This window comes from Anolis carolinensis, unplaced genomic scaffold (genome assembly GCF_035594765.1).
Source record: "Anolis carolinensis isolate JA03-04 unplaced genomic scaffold, rAnoCar3.1.pri scaffold_7, whole genome shotgun sequence".
Taxonomy (NCBI): domain Eukaryota; kingdom Metazoa; phylum Chordata; class Lepidosauria; order Squamata; family Dactyloidae; genus Anolis; species Anolis carolinensis.
Window position 1 is genome coordinate 24,764,309 of NW_026943818.1, and position 23,332 is coordinate 24,787,640.

Here is a 23,332-nt window from a genome sequence, read left to right on the forward strand (position 1 = left end):
TGGGCAGAGCTTAGCTTTCTAACTGGCAGCAATTGGATAAAAACAATTATTCCTCTCCCTCTAATTAGGATTTTATTTTTATTTTATTTTTGTTGCATGAACGTAGAGGCATGGTTGTGCTGCCAAGTTTAGTGTTTCTAGGATGCGTAGTTTTGTTGTTTTGTCCTAGGCCGAAATTTCATTACTCTTTTATATATATAGATATAATATAATGTAACAATGGTAATATATAATATAATAAATAATCAAATATAATAAGAACATAACAATGATAATATATAATAACTAGCTGTGCCCAGCTGTGGCGAAGTCTGGTGGTATGGGAAATAAAGTATTGAGGAACTGGTGGTAGTTAAGGTAAAGGGTAAAGGTTTTCTTCTGACATTAAGTCCATTATAAATGGGTTATATAGTTGTGTCGAAGGGCCTTGAGTCTACATTGCCATATAATCCAGTTAAAATCTATATTTTATAGGCAGTGTGGAAGAGGCCCAAGTGAGGCCTAACTCTGCCTGTCCCCTGGGCTGCTAGGAGACAAGTGGGCGGAGCTTAGCTTTCTAACTGGCAGCAATTGGATAAAAACAATTATTCCTCTCCCTGTAATTAGGACTTTATTTTTTTTTCTTTTTGTTGTATGAACGTAGAGGCATGGATGAGGGGTTGTGCTGCTAAGTTTAGTGTTTCTGGGATGCGTAGTTGTGTTGTTTTACCTAGGCCGAAATTTCATTACCCTTTTATATATATAGATACAGTAATAATAATAGTAATCCCACAAGGTGACGTCTCCTTCTCCCGTTCCTCTCTCAGGGCCGAATGCCTCCAGCGGGGCGTCTCACCTTCCAAAGCGCATGGCCTGGGTTCGAACCTGGTCACGGAGGTCCGTGTCTACAACTGGTTTGCCAACCGGAGGAAAGAGGAGGCCTTCCGCCAAAAGCTGGCCATGGACGCCTACAGCACTGGCCAGCCCCACACCATGAACCTTTTGCTCTCCCACAATTCCCCACACCACGTCCAGGCCAGCGCTTCCCCGCCGAGCAAGATGACAGGTAAGCGTTTCCCAGTGAAAGACGGTTGTGTGTCTATGTGTCTTGTGTTGTGAGCACTTGCTTGAACGGTGCTTCTGTTGGAATCTTTCCGATTTTGAGCGTAGATCGTTCTTGCTCCCGTTGTCATGTACAGCAATAACCTTTCCCGGTCATTTTCTATCGAGCTGATCATCTAACATCCCAAGAAGACAGAGTTCTGGTGTCATTTCAAACTTAACTTTAACAATTTCTTATTTGTGCCCAGGAAGACCTTTTTGCTTTCCGATGGTCTTGTTTCCACCAACTTTGTTTTACCATTTTTCAGATATTGTATAAAATTACGTTCGGTTTGTATAGGAAGCATAAATCTGGTGACGTTTTTGGAATCAGCAGGTCAGTTAATCACAATCTATATATATAAATGAGTGATGGAATCCTGGCACCGAGCAAAACAACAAAACTAAACATCCCCCAACCTCCAAATTTGACAACACAACCCATCATCCATGCATCTAGGTTGATACAACAAAAAGAAAAGAAAAATAAAGTCCTAATTAGAGGGAGAGGAATAATTGTTTTATCCAATTGCTGCCAGTTAGAAAGCTAAGCTCCGCCCACTTGGTCTCCTAGCAACCCACTCACCCAGGGGACAGGCAGAGTTAGGCCTCACTTAGACCTCTTCCACACTACCTATAAAATATAGATTATCATATTTGAACTGGATTATATGGCAGTGTAGACTCCAGACCCTTCCACACAGCTATATAACCCATTTATAATCTTATATTATCTCCTTTGAACTGCGTTATCTTGACTCCACACTGCCATATAATCCACTTCAGTGTGAATTTTATCCAGCTGTGTAGAAGGGGCCTTATATAATCCAGTTCTAAGCAGATAATATAATATACTTTATTTCCCATACCATCATACTTCGCCACAGCAACACGTGGCTGGGCACAGCTAGTAATAATAGTAATATAATATTAATACAGTAGAGTCTCACTTATCCAAGATAAACGGGCTGGCAGAACATTGGATAAGCGAAAATCTTGGATAATAAGGATGGATTAAGAAAAAAGCCTATTACACATAAAATTACATTATGATTTTACAAATTAAGCACCAAAACATCATGTTTTACAAGAAATTGACAGAAAAAAGCAGTTCAATACACAGCAATGTTACGTAAACTAGAGCTGACAGCTGGAACAACAAAACATTGCATGGAAAGTTCCTTGACAAAATTGAAGGAAAAGCTGATAAGGAGTAGACCTGGCTCTGGCTCACAAATGGGACCCTGAAGAAGGAGACAGAAGGCCTGATCCTTGCAGCCCAGGAACAAGCCATCAGGACAAAGGCAATTAAGGCCAAGATAAAAAAATCAACTGATGACCCAAAATGCAGACTGTGCAAGGAAACCCATGAAACCATTGATCATATCCTCCGCTGCTGTAAGAAAATTGCACAGACTGACTACAAACAGAAGCACAACTGTGTGGCCCAAATGATTCCGAAAATACATCACACAGTCCTAAACACTTGAGAAGTGTTCTACTTGTGATTTTGTGATATGAAATCCAGCATATGTATCTCTTTTGCTGTGTCATACTGTGTACTTGTGTCAATAAAATAACAATAATAATAACAACAACAACAACAGCTGCTGTAAGAAAATCGCAACAGACAGACTACAAACAGAGGCACAATTTTATGGCCTAAATGATTCATTGGAACTTATGCTTCAAGTACCACCTCCCAGTAGTAAAGAACTAGTGGGAACACAAACCAGCAAAGGTTGCAGAAAATGAACACGCAGATACTGTGGGACTTCCGAATCCAGACTGACAAAGTTCTGGAACACAACACACCAGACATCACAGTTGTGGAAAAGAAAAAACGTTTGGATCATTGATGTTGCTATCCCAGGTGACAATCGAATTGATGAAAAACAACAGGAAAAATTCAGCCGCTATCAGGACCTCAAGATCGAACTGCAAAGACTCTGGCAGAAACCAGTGCAGGTGGTCCCGGTGGTGATGGGCACACTGGGTGCCGTGCCAAAAAATCTCAGCCAGCATTTGGAAACAATAGACATTGACAAAGTTACGATCTGCCAGCTGCAAAAGGCCACCCGACTGGGATCTGCACGCATCAACCGAAAATACATCACACAGTCCTAGACACTTGGGAAGTGTTCGACTTGTGATTTTGTGAAACAAAATCCAGCAAATCTATCTTGTTTGCTGTGTAATACAGTGTCATTGTGTCAATAATAATAATAATAATAATAATAATAATAATAATAATAATAATTCCAAAAACAAGTATCCGTGGGTGTTGGCTGGAATATATATCCCACAATGATGGGATCAATAGTGTAGGGCACATGCCATTTTATGTGGCCCTCCACAATACAAAACCCAACTACAATTGATTGCGTACCAAAGAAGATCTCGACTCTATGGCATGAAGGCCATTCCTAGAGAGTGAAACCATTTGGGCAGAGCTCTCTGCCTCTCGCAGCTGCACACAGGCGACTTTTTGACTTTTTGTTATCTTGCCACTCTCCCAAAAGAAAGAAAACCCTGGCTGCATTTAAATAGATATTGGTAAGAGACAAGGCTGGCGTTTAATCTGGGCCTTGGGAGGGACGGCATGAGCGAGTGGCGCATTCATTGTTGGGCAAAACAATCCCCATTGTTCTCGTACCTCTAATCTGCACACCAAAGTCGGTGCGTTCGTTCGAGAGGCAAACAACCCACATCGGGGGCCCTGACAAGCTTTCGGGTCGCGTGGGGGTCAGTGTGGGGTCACCAGTGCCGTTCTTTGGGAGGGTTTGGTTCCTCAAACAACGTGCATCTTCTCAACTTAACTTCTGATTATCTGTAGCTGAGTGTGATTGCCTTCCAAGTGCCGAGTTTGGAGGAAGTCAGCAAAGCCACCAGCCAACTCAAAAATAACAAAGCCAGAGGACCTGACGGGATCCCTGTTGAAATATTTAACACACAACTCCACCAGCTCATTGAAAAAGTGTGGGTGACCGAGAAAATCCCAGCAGACTTCAAGGATGTCACTTTGAGCCATTTCTCATAAGGCTTGGCTTCCAAACTTCAGACCATTTTGGACACGTTCTACCTTCTTGAATTGTGGTATGCACTACTGGTTATAGTGGCGTCACACCTCATCCATTCTACTGGTGGGATCGATGCCTAACGTCAAGCATATGCAGTCAAGTTTGGTCCTGGTCGATCAGTACTTCAACTTTGTTATGGTGGGCAAGAAGAATTCAAACGTATAGCCAACACCTGTAGGGAAAAGGTTCGCAAGGCTAAAGCGCAAAATGAGCTCAGGCTTGCCAGGGACATAAAAAACAACAAAAGGCTTTTTTGCTTATGTTGGTAGAAAAAGGAAGAAAAAGGAGGCGATAGGGCCTCTGCAAGGAGAAGGTGGGGTGATGGCGACAGGGGACAGGGAAAAGGCAGAACTGCTCAAGGCCTTCTTTGCCTCGGTCTTCTCACAAAAAGAAAGCCATCTTCAACCTCAGCAACATGGAATGGACGAAGGATTGGGGGAAATCCAACCCCAAATAGGGAGACACGTTGTCCAGGAACACCTGGCCGCTCTAAACGAATTCAAGTCCCCAGGGCCAGATCAGCTACACCCAAGAGTACTGAAGGAACTAGCGGAAGTTATTTCAGAACCACTGGCAATTATCTTCGAGAGTTCTTGGAGAACAGGAGAAGTCCCAGCAGATTGGAGGAGGGCGAATGTGGTCCCTATCTTCAAGAAGGGAAAAAAGAACGACCCAAACAATTACCGTCCGGTCAGCCTCACATCAATACCAGGCAAGATTCTGGAAAAGATCATTAAGGAAGTGGTCTGCAAACACTTAGAAACAAATGCGGTCATTGCTAATAGTCAACACGGATTTACCAAAAACAAGTCATGCCAGACTCATCGGATCTCTTTTTTCGATAGAGTTACGAGTTGGGTCGATACAGGGAATGCTGTGGATGTAGCGTACCTGGATTTCAGTAAGGCCTTCGACAAAGTCCCCCACGACCTTCTGGCAAACAAACTAGTAAAATGTGGGCTAGACAAAACTACGGTGAGGTGGATCTGTAATTGGCTAAGCGAACGAACCCAAAGGGTGATTCTCACCAATGCGTCGTCTTCATCTTGGAAAGAAGTCACGAGTGGAGTGCCGCAGGGCTCCGTCCTGGGCCCGGTTCTGTTCAACATCTTTATTAACGACTTAGACGAAGGGTTAGAAGGCACGATCATCAAGTTTGCAGACGACACAAAACTGGGAGGGATAGCTAACACTCCAGAAGACAGGAGCAGAATTCAAAACGATCTTGACAGACTAGAGAGATGGGCTGAAACTAACAAAATGAAGTTCAACAGGGACAAATGCAAGAGACTTCACTTCGGCAGAAAAAATGGAAATCAAAGATACAGAATGGGGGACGCCTGGCTTGACAGCAGTGTGTGCGAAAAAGACCTTGGAGTCCTCGTGGACAACAAGTTAAACATGAGCCAACAATGTGATGCGGCAGCTAAAAAAGCCAACGGGATTCTGGCCTCATCAATAGGGGAATAGCGTCTAGATCCAGGGAAGTCCTGCTCCCCTCTATTCTGCCTTGGTCAGACCACACCTGGAATCACACTGTGTCCAATTTTGGGCACCACAGTTGAAGGGAGATGTTGACAAGCTGGAAAGCGTCCAGAGGAGGGCGACTAAAATGATGAAGGGTCTGGAGAACAAGCCCTATGAGGAGCGGCTTAAAGAGCTGGGCATGTTTAGCCTGCAGAAGAGAAGGCTGAGAGGAGACATGATAGCCATGTACAAATACGTGAAGGGAAGTCATAGGGAGGAGGGAGGGAGCTTGTTTTCTGCTGCCCTGCAGACTAGGACACAATGGAACAATGGCTTCAAACTACAGGAAAGGAGATTCCACCTGAACATCAGGAAGAACTTCCTCACTGTGAGAAAGGCTGTTCGACAGTGGAACTCTCTCCCCCGGGCCGTGGTGGAGGCTCCTTCTTTGGAGGCTTTTAAGCAGAGGCTGGATGGCCATCTGTCGGGGGTGCTTTGAATGCGATTTCCTGCTTCTTGGCAGAATGGGGTTGGACTGGATGGCCCATGAGGTCTCTTCCAACTCTACTATTCTATGATTCTAAGGAAGGCCGAATCAGCAGAATCGGGCTCCAACCCGTGGTGCCCCTTCCGTGCCCGCTGCTCCGTCCTCCTCCCCGGTGACCAGGGCCTGACCCTTGGAGAGGAATGCCCCATTCAGGGCCGGTGACGGAGTGGGCAGCCCGCCGTTCCCGCCGGGGCCTGATTGCTTACAAGATGCCCCGCAAGCACATTGTGGGCTGCATCAGCTGTTTTCTGTGTTTCCCGCTGCCCGTCGGGACAATGATGCGCCAGCATGGAGCCCGGTGGTTGCCATGGCTCGGTGCCCCACCCCGCCTCGTTATGCATGCTTAATTGACAATTAAAGTCCCCCCCCAGGAGCCTTTGATGTGCCCTCTTAGTGTGTCCCGCAAGTGTCTATCCAATCCCCCATGACACTCTTTTGTTTTTTCCCCTTTGTTTTAACAAAGCCAGCAGACCTAATGGGATCCCCAGTTGTTTTAACAATCCTAGTCTGTAGTGTCCTCGTTTCTTTGGGGTGATGTACCATCTGTATTGATTTTCTTTTAGATCCGAGGCATCGGTAAATTTTATGTTTTTATTCCAAATCTTTTCCCATTCTTCATACATAAGGAAAAACACACAAACAAAATGCTGGAAATGCCAGGAACAAGAGGGCAATTTTTTTTCACATGTGGTGGTCATGTACCAAATCAAAGAAATACTGGAAAGAAATACACAAAGAATGTGGAAAAATTATGAAAAAGTAACTTCAGATGAGGCCAGAACTATACCTACTAGGATTGACAAGCATGAAACTAGACATAAATGAGGAAAAGATATTAAACTACTTAATCATAGGAGCCAGAATTGTATTTGCTATAACCTTGGATAAGCGAATATAATAACAAAACATTACATGGAAAGTTCCTTGACAAAATTGAAGGAAAAGCTGATAAGGAGAAGACCTGGCTCTGGCTCATGAATGGGACCCTGAAGAAGGAGACAGAAGGCCTGATCCTTGCAGCCCATAAGATCCATTGGAACTTATGCCTCAAGTACCACCTCCCAGCAGCAAAGAACTGGTGGGATCACAAACCTGCAAAAGTATTGGAAAATGAGCATGCAAAGATACTGTGGGACTTCCGAATCCAGACTGACAAAGTTCTGGAACGCAACACACCAGACATCACAGTTGTGGAAAAGAACAAGGTTTGGATAATTGATGTTGCCATCCCAGGTGGCAGTCGCATTGACGAAAAACAACAGGAAAAACTCAGCCGCTATCAGGACCTCAAGATTGAACTGCAAAGACTCTGGCAGAAACCAGTACAGGTGGTCCCAGTGGTGATGGGCACACTGGGTGCCGTGCCAAAAGATCTCAGCCGGCATTTGGAAACAATAGACATTGACAAAATTACGATCTGCCAACTGCAAAAGGCCACCCGACTGGGATCTGCGCGCATCATTCGAAAATACATCACACAGTCCTAGACACTTGGGAAGTGTTCGACTTGTGATTTTGTGATATGAAATACAGCATATCTCTCTTGTTTGCTGTGTCATACAATGTCGTTGTGTCAATAATAATAATAATAATAATAATGATAATAAGGAGAGATTAAGGAAAAGCCTATTAAACATCAAATTAGTTTATGATTTTACAAATTAAGCACCAAAACATCCTGTTATACAACAAATTTGACAGAAAAAGTTGTTCAATACGCAGTAATGTTATGTTGTAATTACTGTGTTTACGAATTTAGCCCCAAAATATCACGATATATTGAAAACATTGACTGCAAAAATGGCTTGGATAATCCAGAAACTTGGATAAGCAGGGCTTGGATAAATGACACTCTACTGTATTTTAATACGAGGGTTGAATGAAAAGTAATGCCTCCGCCTTCATGACAGGATTGGATGAGAATATTTTAATATGAGGGTTGAATGAAAAGTAATGCCTTCGCCTTCATGACTTGGGTTTGGATGGGAATATTTTAATACGAGGCTTGAATGAAAAGTAATGCCTCCACTTTCATGACGGGTTTGGATGGGAATATTTTAATATGAGGGTTGAATGAAAAGTAATGCCTCCACCTTCATGACTTGGGTTTGGATGGGAATATTTTAATACGAGGGTTGAATGAAAAGTAATGCCTCCGCATTCATGACTTGGGTTTGGATGGGAATATTTTAATACGAGGGTTGAATGAAAAGTAATGCCTCCACCTTCTTTACTTGGGTTTGGATGGGAATATTTTAATAAATCAAACGCAGAAATAATCCTTAGAATGTGCTCTTTAACTACCACTATTTACTTTTTCACATCATCACCAGACAATTGGATACATTTCTACCAATGATGAACAAGTTTTCTGAAGCCGTCACGGAAGACGTCTACACTCTGTTTCCTCATCCAACGTCTCGCAGTCCCCATCGTGCACAGATCTTCCAATAGCCAAGCAAAGCAATAATGTGACCCACACGTTCTTGTGAAATGCTGATTATGCTTGAAATTTCTCTCTGAGGGATACGACGATCATCCAGAATCAATCTGTCAACCTTTTGCTTGTGAAACTCGGTGGTTGCTGTCACAGGACGTCCAACTCTTTGTCAGAGGTTCCCACCTCAACCTCTTTAAACTTACTCACCCAACGACGCACAGGACTCACATCAATACAATCAAACAGCTTGCATTCTCTGATGAATCTCCTTTGGGGTGACACCTTCTGTTGTCAGGAATTCAGTGACTGCACGTTGCTTAAGTCGCGTTGACCAACCGTCTGAGCAGGGTTCCATACTTCGCGATTTAACAACACAACCGTTCAATGCTAAGGCTTCCCCCAAAACGGAACTGTAGAGAAGAGTCTACTGAACAAGCCAGTACTTGCTGCAAACCAGGACTGCCATCTGTTGAAGAGTTACGAAGGTGGAGGCATTACTTTTCATTCAACCCTTGTATGTGGGAACACCGCAGGATGTCACATACAAATAAAGCCGTCCTACACCCTTAGATCTTAAATCAGTAGTGGGTGGAAGCAAAAGGGGAGCGGCAAAGGCACCGTCTGAGGGCTGCAATTCAGAATTTAGGGCTCCAGACAACCCCACAAACCGTGGTGCAAGGACAGTTCAAATCCCAGCAGGTAGAGCCATCAACGGGGTCAGAGCAAACAGCTGGTCAGGAGGGGAGATGCCTTTGGATCCCTCCCGCTCCACCTCCTTTTCTGCATTTCACAGGTGGGCTTATATAAATGCTGGGAGGTTAACCTACCAATGGGAGGGTTTAAGGTTTCCAGACTTAGATGGTGGCCCATGTGACACGAAACGTGCAAAGGAATGTATGGGGTTGAATGAAAAGTAATGCCTCCACCTTCTTAACTCCTCAACAGATGGCTGTCCTGGTCTGCGGCAGGTACAGGCTTGTTCAGTAGACTCTCCTCTACAGTTCTATTTGGCAGGAAGCCTTAGCATTGGACGGTTGTGTTGTTAAAGTGCGAAGTATGGAACCCTGCGCAGATGGAAAAGCCTTAGCATTGAACGGTTGTGTTGTTAAAGTGAGAAGTATGGAACCCTGCGCAGATGGAAAAGCCTTAGCATTGAACGGTTGTGTTGTTAAAGTGCGAAGTAGGGAACCCTGTGCAGACGGGGAAGCCTTAGCATTGAACGGTTTTGTTGTTAAAGTGTGAAGTATGGAATCCTGCGCAGACGATCGGACCATGCGACTTCAGCAACATGCAGTCATTGAATTATTGACAAGAAAGGAGATTTCTCAGAGAACGAAAACTGTTTATGTTGATTGTGTTGATGTGGGTGAGTAAGTTTAAAGATATTGAGGTGGGAACATCTGACTTGCGTGACTAACAAAGAGTTGGATGTCCTGTGACAGCAAACACCGAGTTTCACAAGCAAAAGGTGGACAGATTGATTCAGGATGATCGTTGTATCACTCAGAGAGAAATGTCAAGCATAATCTGCATTTCACAAGAACGTGTGGGTCACATTATTGCTTTGCTTGGCTATCAGATGTTGAGAGAACTGTGAGACATTGGATGCGGAAACAGAGTGTTGACTTCTTCCGTGACGGCTTCAGAAAACATGTTCATCATTGGCAGAAATGTATCCAATTGTTTGGTGATTATGTGGGAAAGTGAATAGTGGTCGTTAAAGGATTATTTCTGCGTTTGATTTATTAAAATACTAGCTTGGGGACCCGGCGGTGCCCGGGTTATTTGAGAAAGGCATTGTTTGGGTGTGTTGTAAGTTTAGTCTATATCCAGTGTCAGTTGGGTTGAGTGGGTGCGGGTGAACTACAACTCCCATATGCAAGTACCATCGTCCATGGTGCATTGCCCTGGAAACAATGGCAGGATGTAGAGTAGACCATGGAGGTTCTGTGTGCCAAGTTTGGTGTTGATCAATCATTGGTGGGGGTCGCAGTGGTGTCTGGAAGTGAGTCAAGATACTGGAAGTCCCATCATGTGTGGTCAAAACTCCTCCAAACCTCGCCAGGATGTAGAGTTGGTGATAGGAGGTCTTTGTGGGAAATTTGGTCTTTATCAGTCATTGTTATGGATTGCAGTAGTCTAACAAAGTGAGTGAAGGTATTATAAATCCCATCATCCATGGTGTGTTGGTCCCTAAACTGCAGGAGGAGATAAAGTGAGTGATGGGGGGAATGTGTGCCATGTTTGGTGTTTTATCAGTCAGTGGTGTGGGTTGTAGTGGTTTCAGTAAGTGAGTGAAGGTACTGCAAGTCCCATCATCGTAGGTATGTCCTTCCCAATCTGGACCAGAACGTCAAGGGGCTCATGGAGGTTGTGTGTGCCACGTTTGGTCCAGTTTTGTCATTGCTGTGTATTGCAGTGGTCTGTTAAGATTTGAAGCATGTGAAAGTACTGCAAAGCATGTGAAAGTACCATCCTCCCTGAAATGGCACCAGGGTGTAAGGTGCATCATGGGGATTATGTGTGGCAAGTTTGGTCCTGATCAGTCATTAGTTAGAATAATAGTGGTGTGTTGGAGAGAAAATGTTTGAAAGTACTGTAAAGCCCATAATGCTTGGTCCATTCTCCCGCAAACTGCTGTAGCGTGTAAAGTGTGTCATTTGGGATATGTGTGGCAAGTTTGGTTCAGTTCTGTGATTCGTGGCAGTGGCTGTGGTCTCAAGAAGTTAGTGAAGGTACTGGAAGTCCCATCATCCTTGGTCCATCCTCCCCTCATCTGCCTCAAGACGGAAAGGGGTTCATGGAGGTTCTGTGTTCCAAGTTTGGTTCAGTTCTGTGATTCGTGGCAGTGGCTGTGGTCTCAAGAAGTTAGTGAAGGTACTGGAAGTCCCATCATCCTTGGTCCATCCTCCCCTAATCTGCCTCAAGACGGAAAGGGGTTCATGGAGGTTCTGTGTTCCAAGTTTGGTTCAGTTCTGTGATTCGTGGCAGTGGCTGTGGTCTCAAGAAGTTAGTGAAGGTACTGGAAGTCCCATCATCCTTGGTCCATCCTCCCCTAATCTGCCTCAAGACGGAAAGGGGTTCATGGAGGTTCTGTGTTCCAAGATTGGTTCAGTTCTGTGATTCGTGGCAGTGGCTGTGGTCTCAAGAAGTTAGTGAAGGTACTGGAAGTCCCATCATCCTTGGTCCATCCTCCCCTAATCTGCCTCAAGACGGAAAGGGGTTCATGGAGGTTCTGTGTTCCAAGTTTGGTTCAGTTCTGTGATTCGTGGCAGTGGCTGTGGTCTCAAGAAGTTAGTGAAGGTACTGGAAGTCCCATCATCCTTGGTCCATCCTCCCCTAATCTGCCTCAAGACGGAAAGGGGTTCATGGAGGTTCTGTGTTCCAAGTTTGGTTCAGTTCTGTGATTCGTGGCAGTGGCTGTGGTCTCAAGAAGTTAGTGAAGGTACTGGAAGTCCCATCATCCTTGGTCCATCCTCCCCTAATCTGCCTCAAGACGGAAAGGGGTTCATGGAGGTTCTGTGTTCCAAGTTTGGTTCAGTTCTGTGATTCATGGCAGTGGCTGTGGTCTCAAGAAGTTAGTGAAGGTACTGGAAGTCCCATCATCCTTGGTCCATCCTCCCCTAATCTGCCTCAAGACGGAAAGGGGTTCATGGAGGTTCTGTGTTCCAAGTTTGGTTCAGTTCTGTGATTCGTGGCAGTGGCTGTGGTCTCAAGAAGTTAGTGAAGGTACTGGAAGTCCCATCATCCTTGGTCCATCCTCCCCTAATCTGCCTCAAGACGGAAAGGGGTTCATGGAGGTTCTGTGTTCCAAGTTTGGTTCAGTTCTGTGATTCGTGGCAGTGGCTGTGGTCTCAAGAAGTTAGTGAAGGTACTGGAAGTCCCATCATCCTTGGTCCATCCTCCCCTAATCTGCCTCAAGACGGAAAGGGGTTCATGGAGGTTCTGTGTTCCAAGTTTGGTTCAGTTCTGTGATTCGTGGCAGTGGCTGTGGTCTCAAGAAGTTAGTGAAGGTACTGGAAGTCCCATCATCCTTGGTCCATCCTCCCCTAATCTGCCTCAAGACGGAAAGGGGTTCATGGAGGTTCTGTGTTCCAAGTTTGGTTCAGTTCTGTGATTCGTGGCAGTGGCTGTGGTCTCAAGAAGTTAGTGAAGGTACTGGAAGTCCCATCATCCTTGGTCCATCCTCCCCTCATCTGCCTCAAGACGGAAAGGGGTTCATGGAGGTTCTGTGTTCCAAGTTTGGTCCAGTTCTGTCACTGGTGGGCGATGTAGTGTTTGAAAGTACTGCAAATCCCATTATGTGTGGCCCATCATCCCCAAACGGCACCAGGACGTACAATGGGTCATAGGGGTGATGTGTGCCAAGTTTGGTCCATGTCAGTGATTCCTGGCGGTTACAGTGGCCTGTGAAAGTGGCGGCCAATCACAAAGCTGCCACATACAAACATACAAACATTCACTTTTACTATATGTATAGATATAGATAGATAGATATAGATTTTCATCCAAACCCAAGTAACGAAGGTGGAGGCATTACTTTTCATTCAGCCCTCGTAGTTTCCCAAGCTTTTGGTGGAGACGTCCAAGGTGCAGAGTCCAAAATCCATATCGCGGCCACACCTTTCTTAGCCCTACAATCCCCGGCAGGACGGAGAGTTCTGGGACTTCAGGAGAAGGAGAGATTTCCAAACAGGAAGCTCTGACCCTTGGCATCTCCCTTTCTCCCACCAAAGTAAACCAAACCCGAGACACCTTGTCCTCCCTTATCACGAGCCCAAGGTACAACAACACATGCCTCGTCTTTATTCTCCCGACTCTGGGAATCTTGTATTCTTTGGGGAATATTCCATGAAGGTTGGAGTTTGAAGGCTTAGGAAAGATCTCACATTTTGCGCACGAAATGCCAACCCGACCTTGCCGTTTTATTTCAACGCTTCCTCGCTCATTATGGTGTTGTCTCAGCCTCCTCCTCCGACATGTTTCTGGTTTTATTGGGGGATAATTAGAGCTTTATGGCCCCGTCCGAATGGGCCGGGGAGGGACGGTCGCCATAAACTGGTTTATAATGGACATAAAGCATTCCTGATGCTGACCCGAGGGAGATTTTAACACTTTCTTGGGCATGTTTGGATGGCAACCTGCTCTTGACTTGTGCCTCTCTATGCAATCCATTCCCTTCCAAAGATGTCTTAAAAAGGCAGATATTTCCGGCTGGTTCCTATATTTTTGAAGGGGTTGAGGAACCTTTAAGACTAGCTGATTTATTTCACTTGGGTGTCCGAACTCAAACCTTAATGAGAGGTGGAGAATAAATAACATTATTATTATTATTATTATTATTATTATTATTATTATTATTAATTCACCCACCTGGCCCAAACTTGGCACACAAAACCCCCATGATTAACTCAACCATTATTATTATTATTATTATTATTATTATTATTATTATTTCACCCACAGCCAGAGAAACGGTGACGTCCACCGATGATGGACCTGGTCCAAACTTGGCACACAAAACCCCCATGATTAACTCAACCATTATTATTATTATTATTATTATTATTATTATTATTATTATTAGTTCACCCACAGCAAGAGAAACGGTGACGTCCACCGATGATGGGCTTGGTACAAACTTGGCACACAAAACCCCCATGATTAACTCAACCATTATTATTATTATTATTATTATTATTATTATTATTATTATTATTATTATATTACTATATTATTATTATTATTATTATTATTATTATTATTTCACCCACAGCCAGAGAAACGGTAACGTCCACCGATGATGGACCTGAACCAAACTTGGCACACAGAACCCCCATGATTAACACAATAATAATAATAATAATAATAATAATACTATATTATTATTATTATTATTATTATTATTATTATTATTATTATTATTATTATTAGTTCACCTACAGCCAGAGAACCTGTGACATCCACCGATGATGGACCTGGACCGAACTTTTCACACAAAACCTCCATGATTAACTCAACCATTATTATTATTATTATTATTATTATTATTATTATTATTATATTACTATATTATTATTATTATTATTAGTTCACCTACAGCAAGAGAAACGGTGACGTCCACCGATGATGGACTTGGACCAAACTTGTCACACAGAACCCCCATGATTAACTCAACCATTATATTATTATTATTATTATTATTATTATTATTATTATTATTATTATATTACTATATTATTATTATTATTATTATTATTATTATTATTATTATTATTATTAGTTCACCCACAGCCAGAGAAACTGTGATGTCCATCGATGATGCACCTGGACCAAACTTGTCACACAGAACCCCCATGATTAACTCTATTATTATTATTATTATTATTATTATTATTATTATTATTATTATTATTATATTTGTATATTATAATAATGTATATTATTATTATTATTTTATTATGACACAGCAAACAAGATAGATATGCTGGATTTCATATCACAAAATCACAAGTCGAACATTTCCCAAGTGTCTAGGACTGTGTGATGTATTTTCGGATAATGCGCGCAGATCCCAGTAGAGTGGCCTTTTGCAGTTGGCAGTCAATGTCTATTGTTTCCAAATGCCGACTGAGATCTTTTGGCACGGCACCCAGTGTGCCCATCACCACCGGGACCACCTGCACTGGTTTCTGCCAGAGTCTTTGAAGTTCAATGTTGAGGTCCTGATAGCGGCTGAGTTTTTCCTGTTGTTTTTCGTCAATGCGACTGTCACCTGGGATGGCGACATCAATGATCCAAACCTTGTTCTTTTCCACAACTGTGATGTCTGGTGTGTTGTGTTCCAGAACTTTGTCAGTCTGGATTCGGAGGTCCCACAGTATCTTTGCGTGCTCATTTTCCAATACTTTTGCAGGTTTGTGATCCCACCAGTTCTTTGCTGCTGGGAGGTGGTACTTGAGGCATAAGTTCCAATGAATCATTTGGGCCTCTCTTTGTAGTCTGTCTGTGCAATTTTCTTACAGCAGCTGAGGATATGATCAATGGTTTCGTCGGTTTCCTTGCACAGTCTGCATTTTGCTATTATTATTATTATTATTATTATTATTATTATTATTATTATTATTATTATTATTATTCAACTAATTCTTCAGATGCACTGAGGGTAAAATTGGCCATAGAGCCACCCTGAAGGACCTGGAGATTTCCTAGGTCAAACATATGAATCAAATCCACAGAAGCGAAACCCACAAATGTGTATATATAGTCTATGTATGTTGATATGTTTATTTCTCACGTCCTCCCACTCAAAGGGGCTTTCCATTTGGATCTAAAGTGTTTACAACAGACGAGACATTCCTGTTGCATTTCACAAAAACAAAAGAAGCCCCTTTATGGTTATAAAACACAGTATCAGATGGAAAAAGCTGAAGATCAGAGGGCGAGATTGGGAAAGTGTGTTTGCTCTCCCCGTCTGCTCCGGTCCTTAACAAACAACGAATCCATTTGGCCAGAAGGAATCCTATAAAATGGAGTCATGTACTTAGGGTTGGAAATTTTAGTTTGAAGACGGGAGAGTTAATAGCATTTGCATTAATGGAAACCAGGTAGATGTCTTCAGCGCCAATGGGCCCAAGTGACAGTTAACGACTAGAGTGCATCTGGAGGAAATCTCAGGACGTGTCCGACCAAGCACGGGCTAAAGCCGCTATTAAGGCTTACTCCGTGGCTTTGCGAGCAGCCAGGAAAGCTTTCACGACTGCCCGCATAGCGTCTGCGGCCAATAGGCCATCGGAGTTGTTCCGAGTTGTTGGGGAGCTCCTACGGCCTCCTGAGGCACAGGGGCTTCCCGATGACTCGGCAACTAGGTGCAGCGATTTCGCTCACCACTTTGCAGGCAAAGTTGCTCAGATACGCCTTGAGCTAGACTCCAGTTTAATTGTAGTTCCAGAGGAGGTAACCGAGGTACCTGTCTGTTCGATCTTATGGGATTCTTTCCGGCTTGTTCTTCCTGATGACGTGGAGGGGATTCTTGGGTCTGTGAGGGCGACCACCTGCGCTCTGGATCCTTGCCCCTCCTGGTTGGTCAAGCTGGCCAAAGATGGGTTGTTGGATTGGTTTGTGACCATAATAAATGCCTCTTTGGTTCAGGGGTCAGTTCCATCCTGCTTTAAGCAGGCGGTAGTAAAACCACTATTAAAAAAGCCTTCGCTTGATCCATCTATTTGTAACAACTACAGACCAATCTCCAACCTCCCATTTTTGGGCAAGGTGCTGGAGCGGGTGGTTGCCAAGCAGCTCCAGGAGTTTCTCGATGACACTGATTTTCTGGACTGCTCGCAGTCTGGCTTCAGGCCTGGGCACAGTACCGAGACGGCTTTGGTCGCCTTGGTGGATGACCTCCGCAGAGAGCTGGACAGGGGGAGTGTGACCCTGCTGGTTCTCTTGGACATCTCAGCGGCTTTCGATACCATCGACCATGGTATCCTTCTGGGGAGGCTCGCCGGGATGGGGCTTGGTGGCACTGTGCTGCAGTGGCTCCGGTCCTTCTTGGGGGGTCGTTCCCAGATGGTGAAGCTGGGGGACTCCTGCTCGGACCCCTGGCCATTGACCTGTGGGGTCCCGCAGGGGTCTATTCTATCCCCCATGCTATTCAACATCTACATGAAACCGCTGGGAGAGGTCATCCGGAGTTGTGGAGGGCGTTGCCATCTCTACGCAGATGACACGCAAATCCACTACTCCTTTCCATCTGAATCCAAGGAAGCCCCTCGGATGCTGAACCAGTGCCTGGCCGCTGTGGCGGACTGGATGAGGAGGAACAAGCTGAGGATCAATCCTGACAAGACAGAGGCCCTCCTGGTCAGTCGCGCGTCGGATCGGGGTATTGGGTGGCAACCTGTGCTGGACGGGGTTGCACTCCCCCTGAAATCACAGGTCCGCAGTTTGGGGGTCCTTCTGGACTCAGCGCTGACGCTTGAGGCTCAGGTGTCGGCGGTGGCCGGGAGGGCTTTCGCACAACTCAAACTTGTGCGCCAACTGCGACCATACCTCGTGAAGTCTGACTTGACCACGGTGGTGCATGCCTTAGTTACCTCTAGACTGGACTACTGTAATGCGCTCTACGTGGGGCTTCCCTTGAAGACGGCCCGGAAACTACAACTGGTTCAGCGCTCGGCGGCCAGGTTAATTACAGGGGCGAGCTACAGGGAGAGATCTACTCCCCTGTTCAAGGAGCTCCACTGGCTGCCGTTCACCTTCCGGTCCCAATTCAAGGTGAATACCATCATTTATAAGGCCCTAAACGGTTTGGGACCCACCTACCTTCGTGACCGTATCTCCTATTATAAACCTGTTCGATCCCTCCGCTCATCCGGGGAGGCCCTTCTTTCGCCACTGCCTCTATCCCAGGCCCGTCTAGTGGGAACGAGAGAGAGGGCCTTTTCTGCTGTGGCCCCCCGACTGTGGAATTCATTGCCCTCTGAGATCAGGCAAGCCCCCACCTTATTGGCTTTTAAGAAAGATCTAAAAACATGGCTTTTTCGATGTGCCTTCGGGGAGTAAATGTTATATACCTTTTGATTACTCCCCTTGGATTTTATTCTTTGGACTGTTTGGACTGTTCCATCTTATACCCCTGTTCTCTTTATTTATATGCCTCTCTCTCCCGAGTTTTTAATTAAATGTTCATGTGGCCCGCCCTGTCTGCTCTGATCTGTGTTGTAATGTATATGATTATTTTTGTACTATTATATTGTGTTATGATATATTGTTTTATTGTTATATTGTATGGTGTCTGGGCATGGCCCCATGTAAGCCGCCCCGAGTCCCCATTGGGGAGATGGTGGCGGGTTATAAATAAAGTTTTATTATTATTATTATTATTAACGGGAGATGGTGGGATGATGGCCAGAAGGAATCCTATAAAACGGAGCCACGTACTTATGGTCGGAAATTTTAGTTTGAAGACGGGAGGGTTAATAGCATTTTTATTAATGGAAACCAGGTAGATGTCTTCAGCGCCGATGGGCCCAAGTGACAGTTAACGAGATGGTGGAATGATGGCCAGAAGGAATCCTATAAAATGGAGCCACATACTTAGGGTCGGAAATTTTAGTTTGAAGACGGGAGGGTTAATAGCATTTGCATTAATGGAAACCAGGTAGATGTCTTCAGCGCTGATGGGCCCAAGTGACAGTTAACGGGAGATGGTGGGATGATGGCCAGAAGCAATCCTATAAAACGGAGCCACGTACTTAGGGTCGGAAATTTTAGTTTGAAGACGGGAGGGTTAATAGCATTTGTATTATTGGAAACCAGGTAGATGTCTTCAGCACCGATGGGCCCAAGTGACAGTTAATGGGAGATGGTGGGATGATGGCCAGAAGGAATCCTATAAAACGGAGCCACATACCTAGGGTCGGAAATTTTAGTTTGAAGACGGGAGGATTAATAGCATTTTGCATTTGTAGAAACCATGTTGATGAATTCAACTCCGATGAGCCCAAGTGACAGTTCACGGGAGCTGGCGGGAAAAAGAAAACGTTAAAATGCGTGCAGTTTTGGAAGAATAAGTAAAATATTGAGATGGCAAGATGGTATAAATAAGTGGTTTAAGGGAAGAAGTTAATGGGGTGACAATATTTTCATTGTATATATTGGTGGCATCCTTCAACTCTGATGAGCCCAAGTGACAGTTAACGGAAGATGGCGGGAAAAATAAAACGTTAAAATGCGTGCGGGTTTGGAAGAATAAGTAAAATATGAGACAGCAAGATGGTATAAATAAGTGGTTTAAGGGAAGAAGTTAATGGGGTGACAATATTTTCATTGTATATATTGGTGGCATCCTTCAACTCTGATGAGCCCAAGTGACAGTTAACGGAAGATGGCGGGAAAAATAAAACGTTAAAATGCGTGCGGGTTTGGAAGAATAAGTAAAATATGAGATAGCAAGATGATATAAATAAGTGGTTTAAGGGAAGAAGTTAATGGGGTGACAATAATATTTTCGTTGTATATATTGGTAGCGTAAGTGCTGCACTGGAAAAATTACAGACTCTACAAACTGTGCGTGCTTGTGTGTGTGTGTGTGTGTGTGTATATATATATATGTATGTATATATATATATATATACATATATATATCTCACACACACACACTCACACACACACACTAGCTTGGGTAATCGAGTTGGCAAAAGTTATTTATCTGCCCAGATTTTAAAGTATTGTTTTATTGTATTGTTTTTGTTTACTGTTGAAATGTTTTAATATTACTGTTAATTTTGTTTTTGTTCGTTTTGTTTGTTTAATTTTACTGTTATAATGTTTTGCTGTGTTGTTGTTGGGCTTGTCCCTGTTGTAAGCCACCCCGAATCCCTTCGGGGAGATGGGGCGGGATATAAGAATAAAGTTTATTATTATTATTATTATTATTTTATTATGACACAGCACAGATATGCTGGATTTCATATCACAAAATCACAAGTCGAACACTTCCCAAGTGTCTAGGACTGTGTGATGTATTTTCGGATGATGCGTGCAGATCCCAGTAGGGTGGCCTTTTGCAGTTGGCCGATCGTAATTTTGTCAATGCCTATTGTTTCCAAATGCCGGCTGAGATCTTTTGGCACGGCACCCAGTGTGCCCATCACCACCGGGACCACCTGCACTGGTTTCTGCCAGAGTCTTTGAAGTTCAATCTTGAGGTCCTGATAGCGGCTGAGTTTTTCCTGTTGTTTTTCGTCAATGCGACTGTCACCTGGGATGGCGACATCAATGATCCAAACCTTGTTCTTTTCCACAACTGTGATGTCTGGTGTGTTGTGTTCCAGAACTTTGTCAGTCTGGATTCGGAAGTCCCACAGTATCTTTGCGTGCTCATTTTCCAATACTTTTGCAGGTTTGTGATCCCACCAGTTCTTTGCTGCTGGGAGGTGGTACTTGAGGCATAAGTTCCAATGAATCATTTGGGCCACAGAGTTGTGCCTCTGTTTGTAGTCTGTCTGTGCGATTTTCTTACAGCAGCTGAGGATATGATCAATGGTTTCGTCAGTTTCCTTGCACAGTCTGCATTTTGGGTCATCAGCTGATTTTTCAATCTTGGCCTGAATTGCCTTTGTTCTGATGTCTTGCTCCTGGGCTGCAAGGATCAGGGCTTCTGTCTCCTTCTTCAGGGTCCCATTCGTGAGCCAGAGCCAGGTCTTCTCCTTATCTGCTTTTCCTTCAATTTTGTCAAGGAACTTTCCATGCAATGTTTTGTGGTGCCAGCTCTAGTTTGTAGTGCGGTTTTCTTGTACTGATTCTTTGCTGTGCTTAGAGGAGTTTCTGATTTTTGGCTTCAATCAAAGCAGGTTCTTCACTTTGCTTTACGTCTTCTGCCAGGGCATGTTCTTCTTCTTCTTTGACTGCTTGTTTGACTTGTAAGAGTCCTCTGCCCCCTGATCTTCTAGGCAGATATAGCTGGTCAACATCACTGTGATGGTGCAGTGAATGATGAATGGTCATGAGTTTTCTTGTTTTTCTGTCCAAATTGTCCAGTTCTTCTTCTTCTTCTTCTTCTTCTTCTTATTATTATTATTATTATTATTATTATTTGATGAAAATGCTGGGAGATTCTGAAGCCGAAGGGCAATAATAATAATAATAATAATAATAATAATAATAATAATAATAATAACAATAATAAAAAATTACCCACCTCTCCATGCAGTGTCTCCTCTCCTTTTCCCCCACTGACATCATTGAATGCTTTTTTAAGTGTGTTTGCAGCAACTGAAATAAGCTGTGGACAAAGGGGGAGCCTAAGAGTAGGAGCAGGAAGCTGGGACATTTTAAAAGCAGCTTGAAAAAGTGGGACGGCAGAGGATTAATCGTGACTTAAATTAAATTAAATTAAATATGTCATATTACATGTATGGATTGTGCCGCAAAGCTCCGGTTGTGTTTGCTCTTCTCACTGTGATAACATTCCTGAGTCATACACACTCCTTTGGGAGCTTGAGTTGGGGGGTAGGGATGAAAGAGTGGCTTTTATTTTTCTTTCTGTCATTGCCAGCCCTCCCTTTGTTTCCCGGTATCTCCCTGCCCGTTGTTCAAACACGGCTTTGGGTTTTCGGATCCGTCCCACGTCGGGGCACCCTTTGCATGAGGCTAGGAACACACTCCAAGAATGTGGACCGGGTTGAGCAATGTTTGCCTGGTTCGCGATGGGGACGTCCGCTTGCACTGTGTGGTAGAAATGTGTCCTATGTGTACGCAAACAATGGCCACAACTATAGACACTAGACATGTCCAAAAAATTGTTTTGAATCGTATATCGGAATTATTTCGGATTGTTCTCGTTTTTTGATACGCATTCCGAGACATTGTCTCACAGCGCAACCAGCAATGTAATTCGAACCATTGTTGGCCCATTCTCTAATTGTCTCTTAATGTTTCGTTAATTTTTTTCCCCAATTTTTTTTTAAAAATATATATTTTTTTAAACCTACCTTGAATGGGAGCTTAGCACAGCCTAATATGGCTGCCGCTCCCCAGCCAATCAGAAGCTTCCACGATGGACGCAAAGGTGGGGGCTAACGTCCTCTGCGTCCACATGGAAGATTGCCATACAAGCCCAGTGTGTAGCTATTGCGCATGCGCATCCGCCATTTTAGAAACATTAGGAATCATTACGAATTTTCGGAAATATCCGAAATTTTTGGGTGAAAAAATCGGAAATACTTTCTATATCGAAGCGCCAGCACCCCCTACTTTAGAAACGAGAATTGAAACATTTTTTTCATCGATCGGACATGCCTAATAGACACCCTAGACTTCCTGTTGTCTAGATCTCTTCTTTTAGAATCGTATTGGGCTTTTTAGCTGCCGCATCACACTCCTGGCTCGTCTCTATTAAGCCTCTTTGATTCCTCTCCCGTGGACTGTTTCCAAGCCAAACTTCACCCCTACTATATCTGCATTCTTGTCATCTAGATCTCTTCTTCTAGAATCGTATTGGGCTTTGTAGCTGCCGCATCACACTTTTGGCTCGTGTTCAACTTGTGTTCTATTAAGACTCCTTGATCCCTCTCCCATGGACTGTTTTCAAGCCAAGTGTCTCCCATCCTATATCTGCATTTGCATTTTCTCTATAGTTCCATGCCTTTCTCCCCATTGAAATATATTGTTTTGGCCCCGCTCTCTAATTTGTTCCAAGTTGTTTTGGATTCGGTCCTCTCCTCTAAGCTGTCTCTCTCTCAAGGAACGGTGTGATTCCTAAGTTGACAGATAAGAAAATTAAATCAGGAAATCTTTTACGCAAGTCAGGAAAAAAAATCAGTGAAAAGGGGGAAGTATGGGGAGTTTGGGACATTTTATCTGTTTGATTTGATTTCATTAGTTCTACAGTGCAGATGCAACCAAAGTGCATTAATTCTGCATCTGCACTGTAGAATAAATGCAGTTTGGCCCCACTTGGGGTGCATCTACACTGTAGGATTAATGCAGTTTGGCCTCACTTGGGGTGCATCTACACTGTAGGATTAATGCAGTTTGACTCCACTTAGGGTGCATCTACACTGTAGGATTAATGCAGTTTGGCCCCACTTGGGTTGCATCTACACTGTAGGATTAATGCAGTTTGACTCCACTTTGGGTGCATCTACACTGTGGGATTAATGCAGTTTGGCCCCACTTGGGGTGCATCTACGCTATAGAAGTGATGCACTCCAA

General features: G+C 43.9%; 1 protein-coding gene across 3 annotated transcripts in view; it reads left to right on the top strand.

Moving 5' to 3' along the window:
* Positions 1–23,332, top strand: part of LOC100562186 (hepatocyte nuclear factor 1-beta) — a 68,698-nt gene that overhangs the window by 25,879 nt on the left and 19,487 nt on the right. For all 3 annotated transcript variants that reach the window (XM_062960116.1, XM_062960115.1, XM_062960117.1), the window contains exon 4: positions 807–1,045. In XM_062960116.1, the coding sequence (XP_062816186.1) occupies positions 807–1,045 (239 nt within the window). The remainder of the gene's footprint in view (positions 1–806; positions 1,046–23,332) is intronic.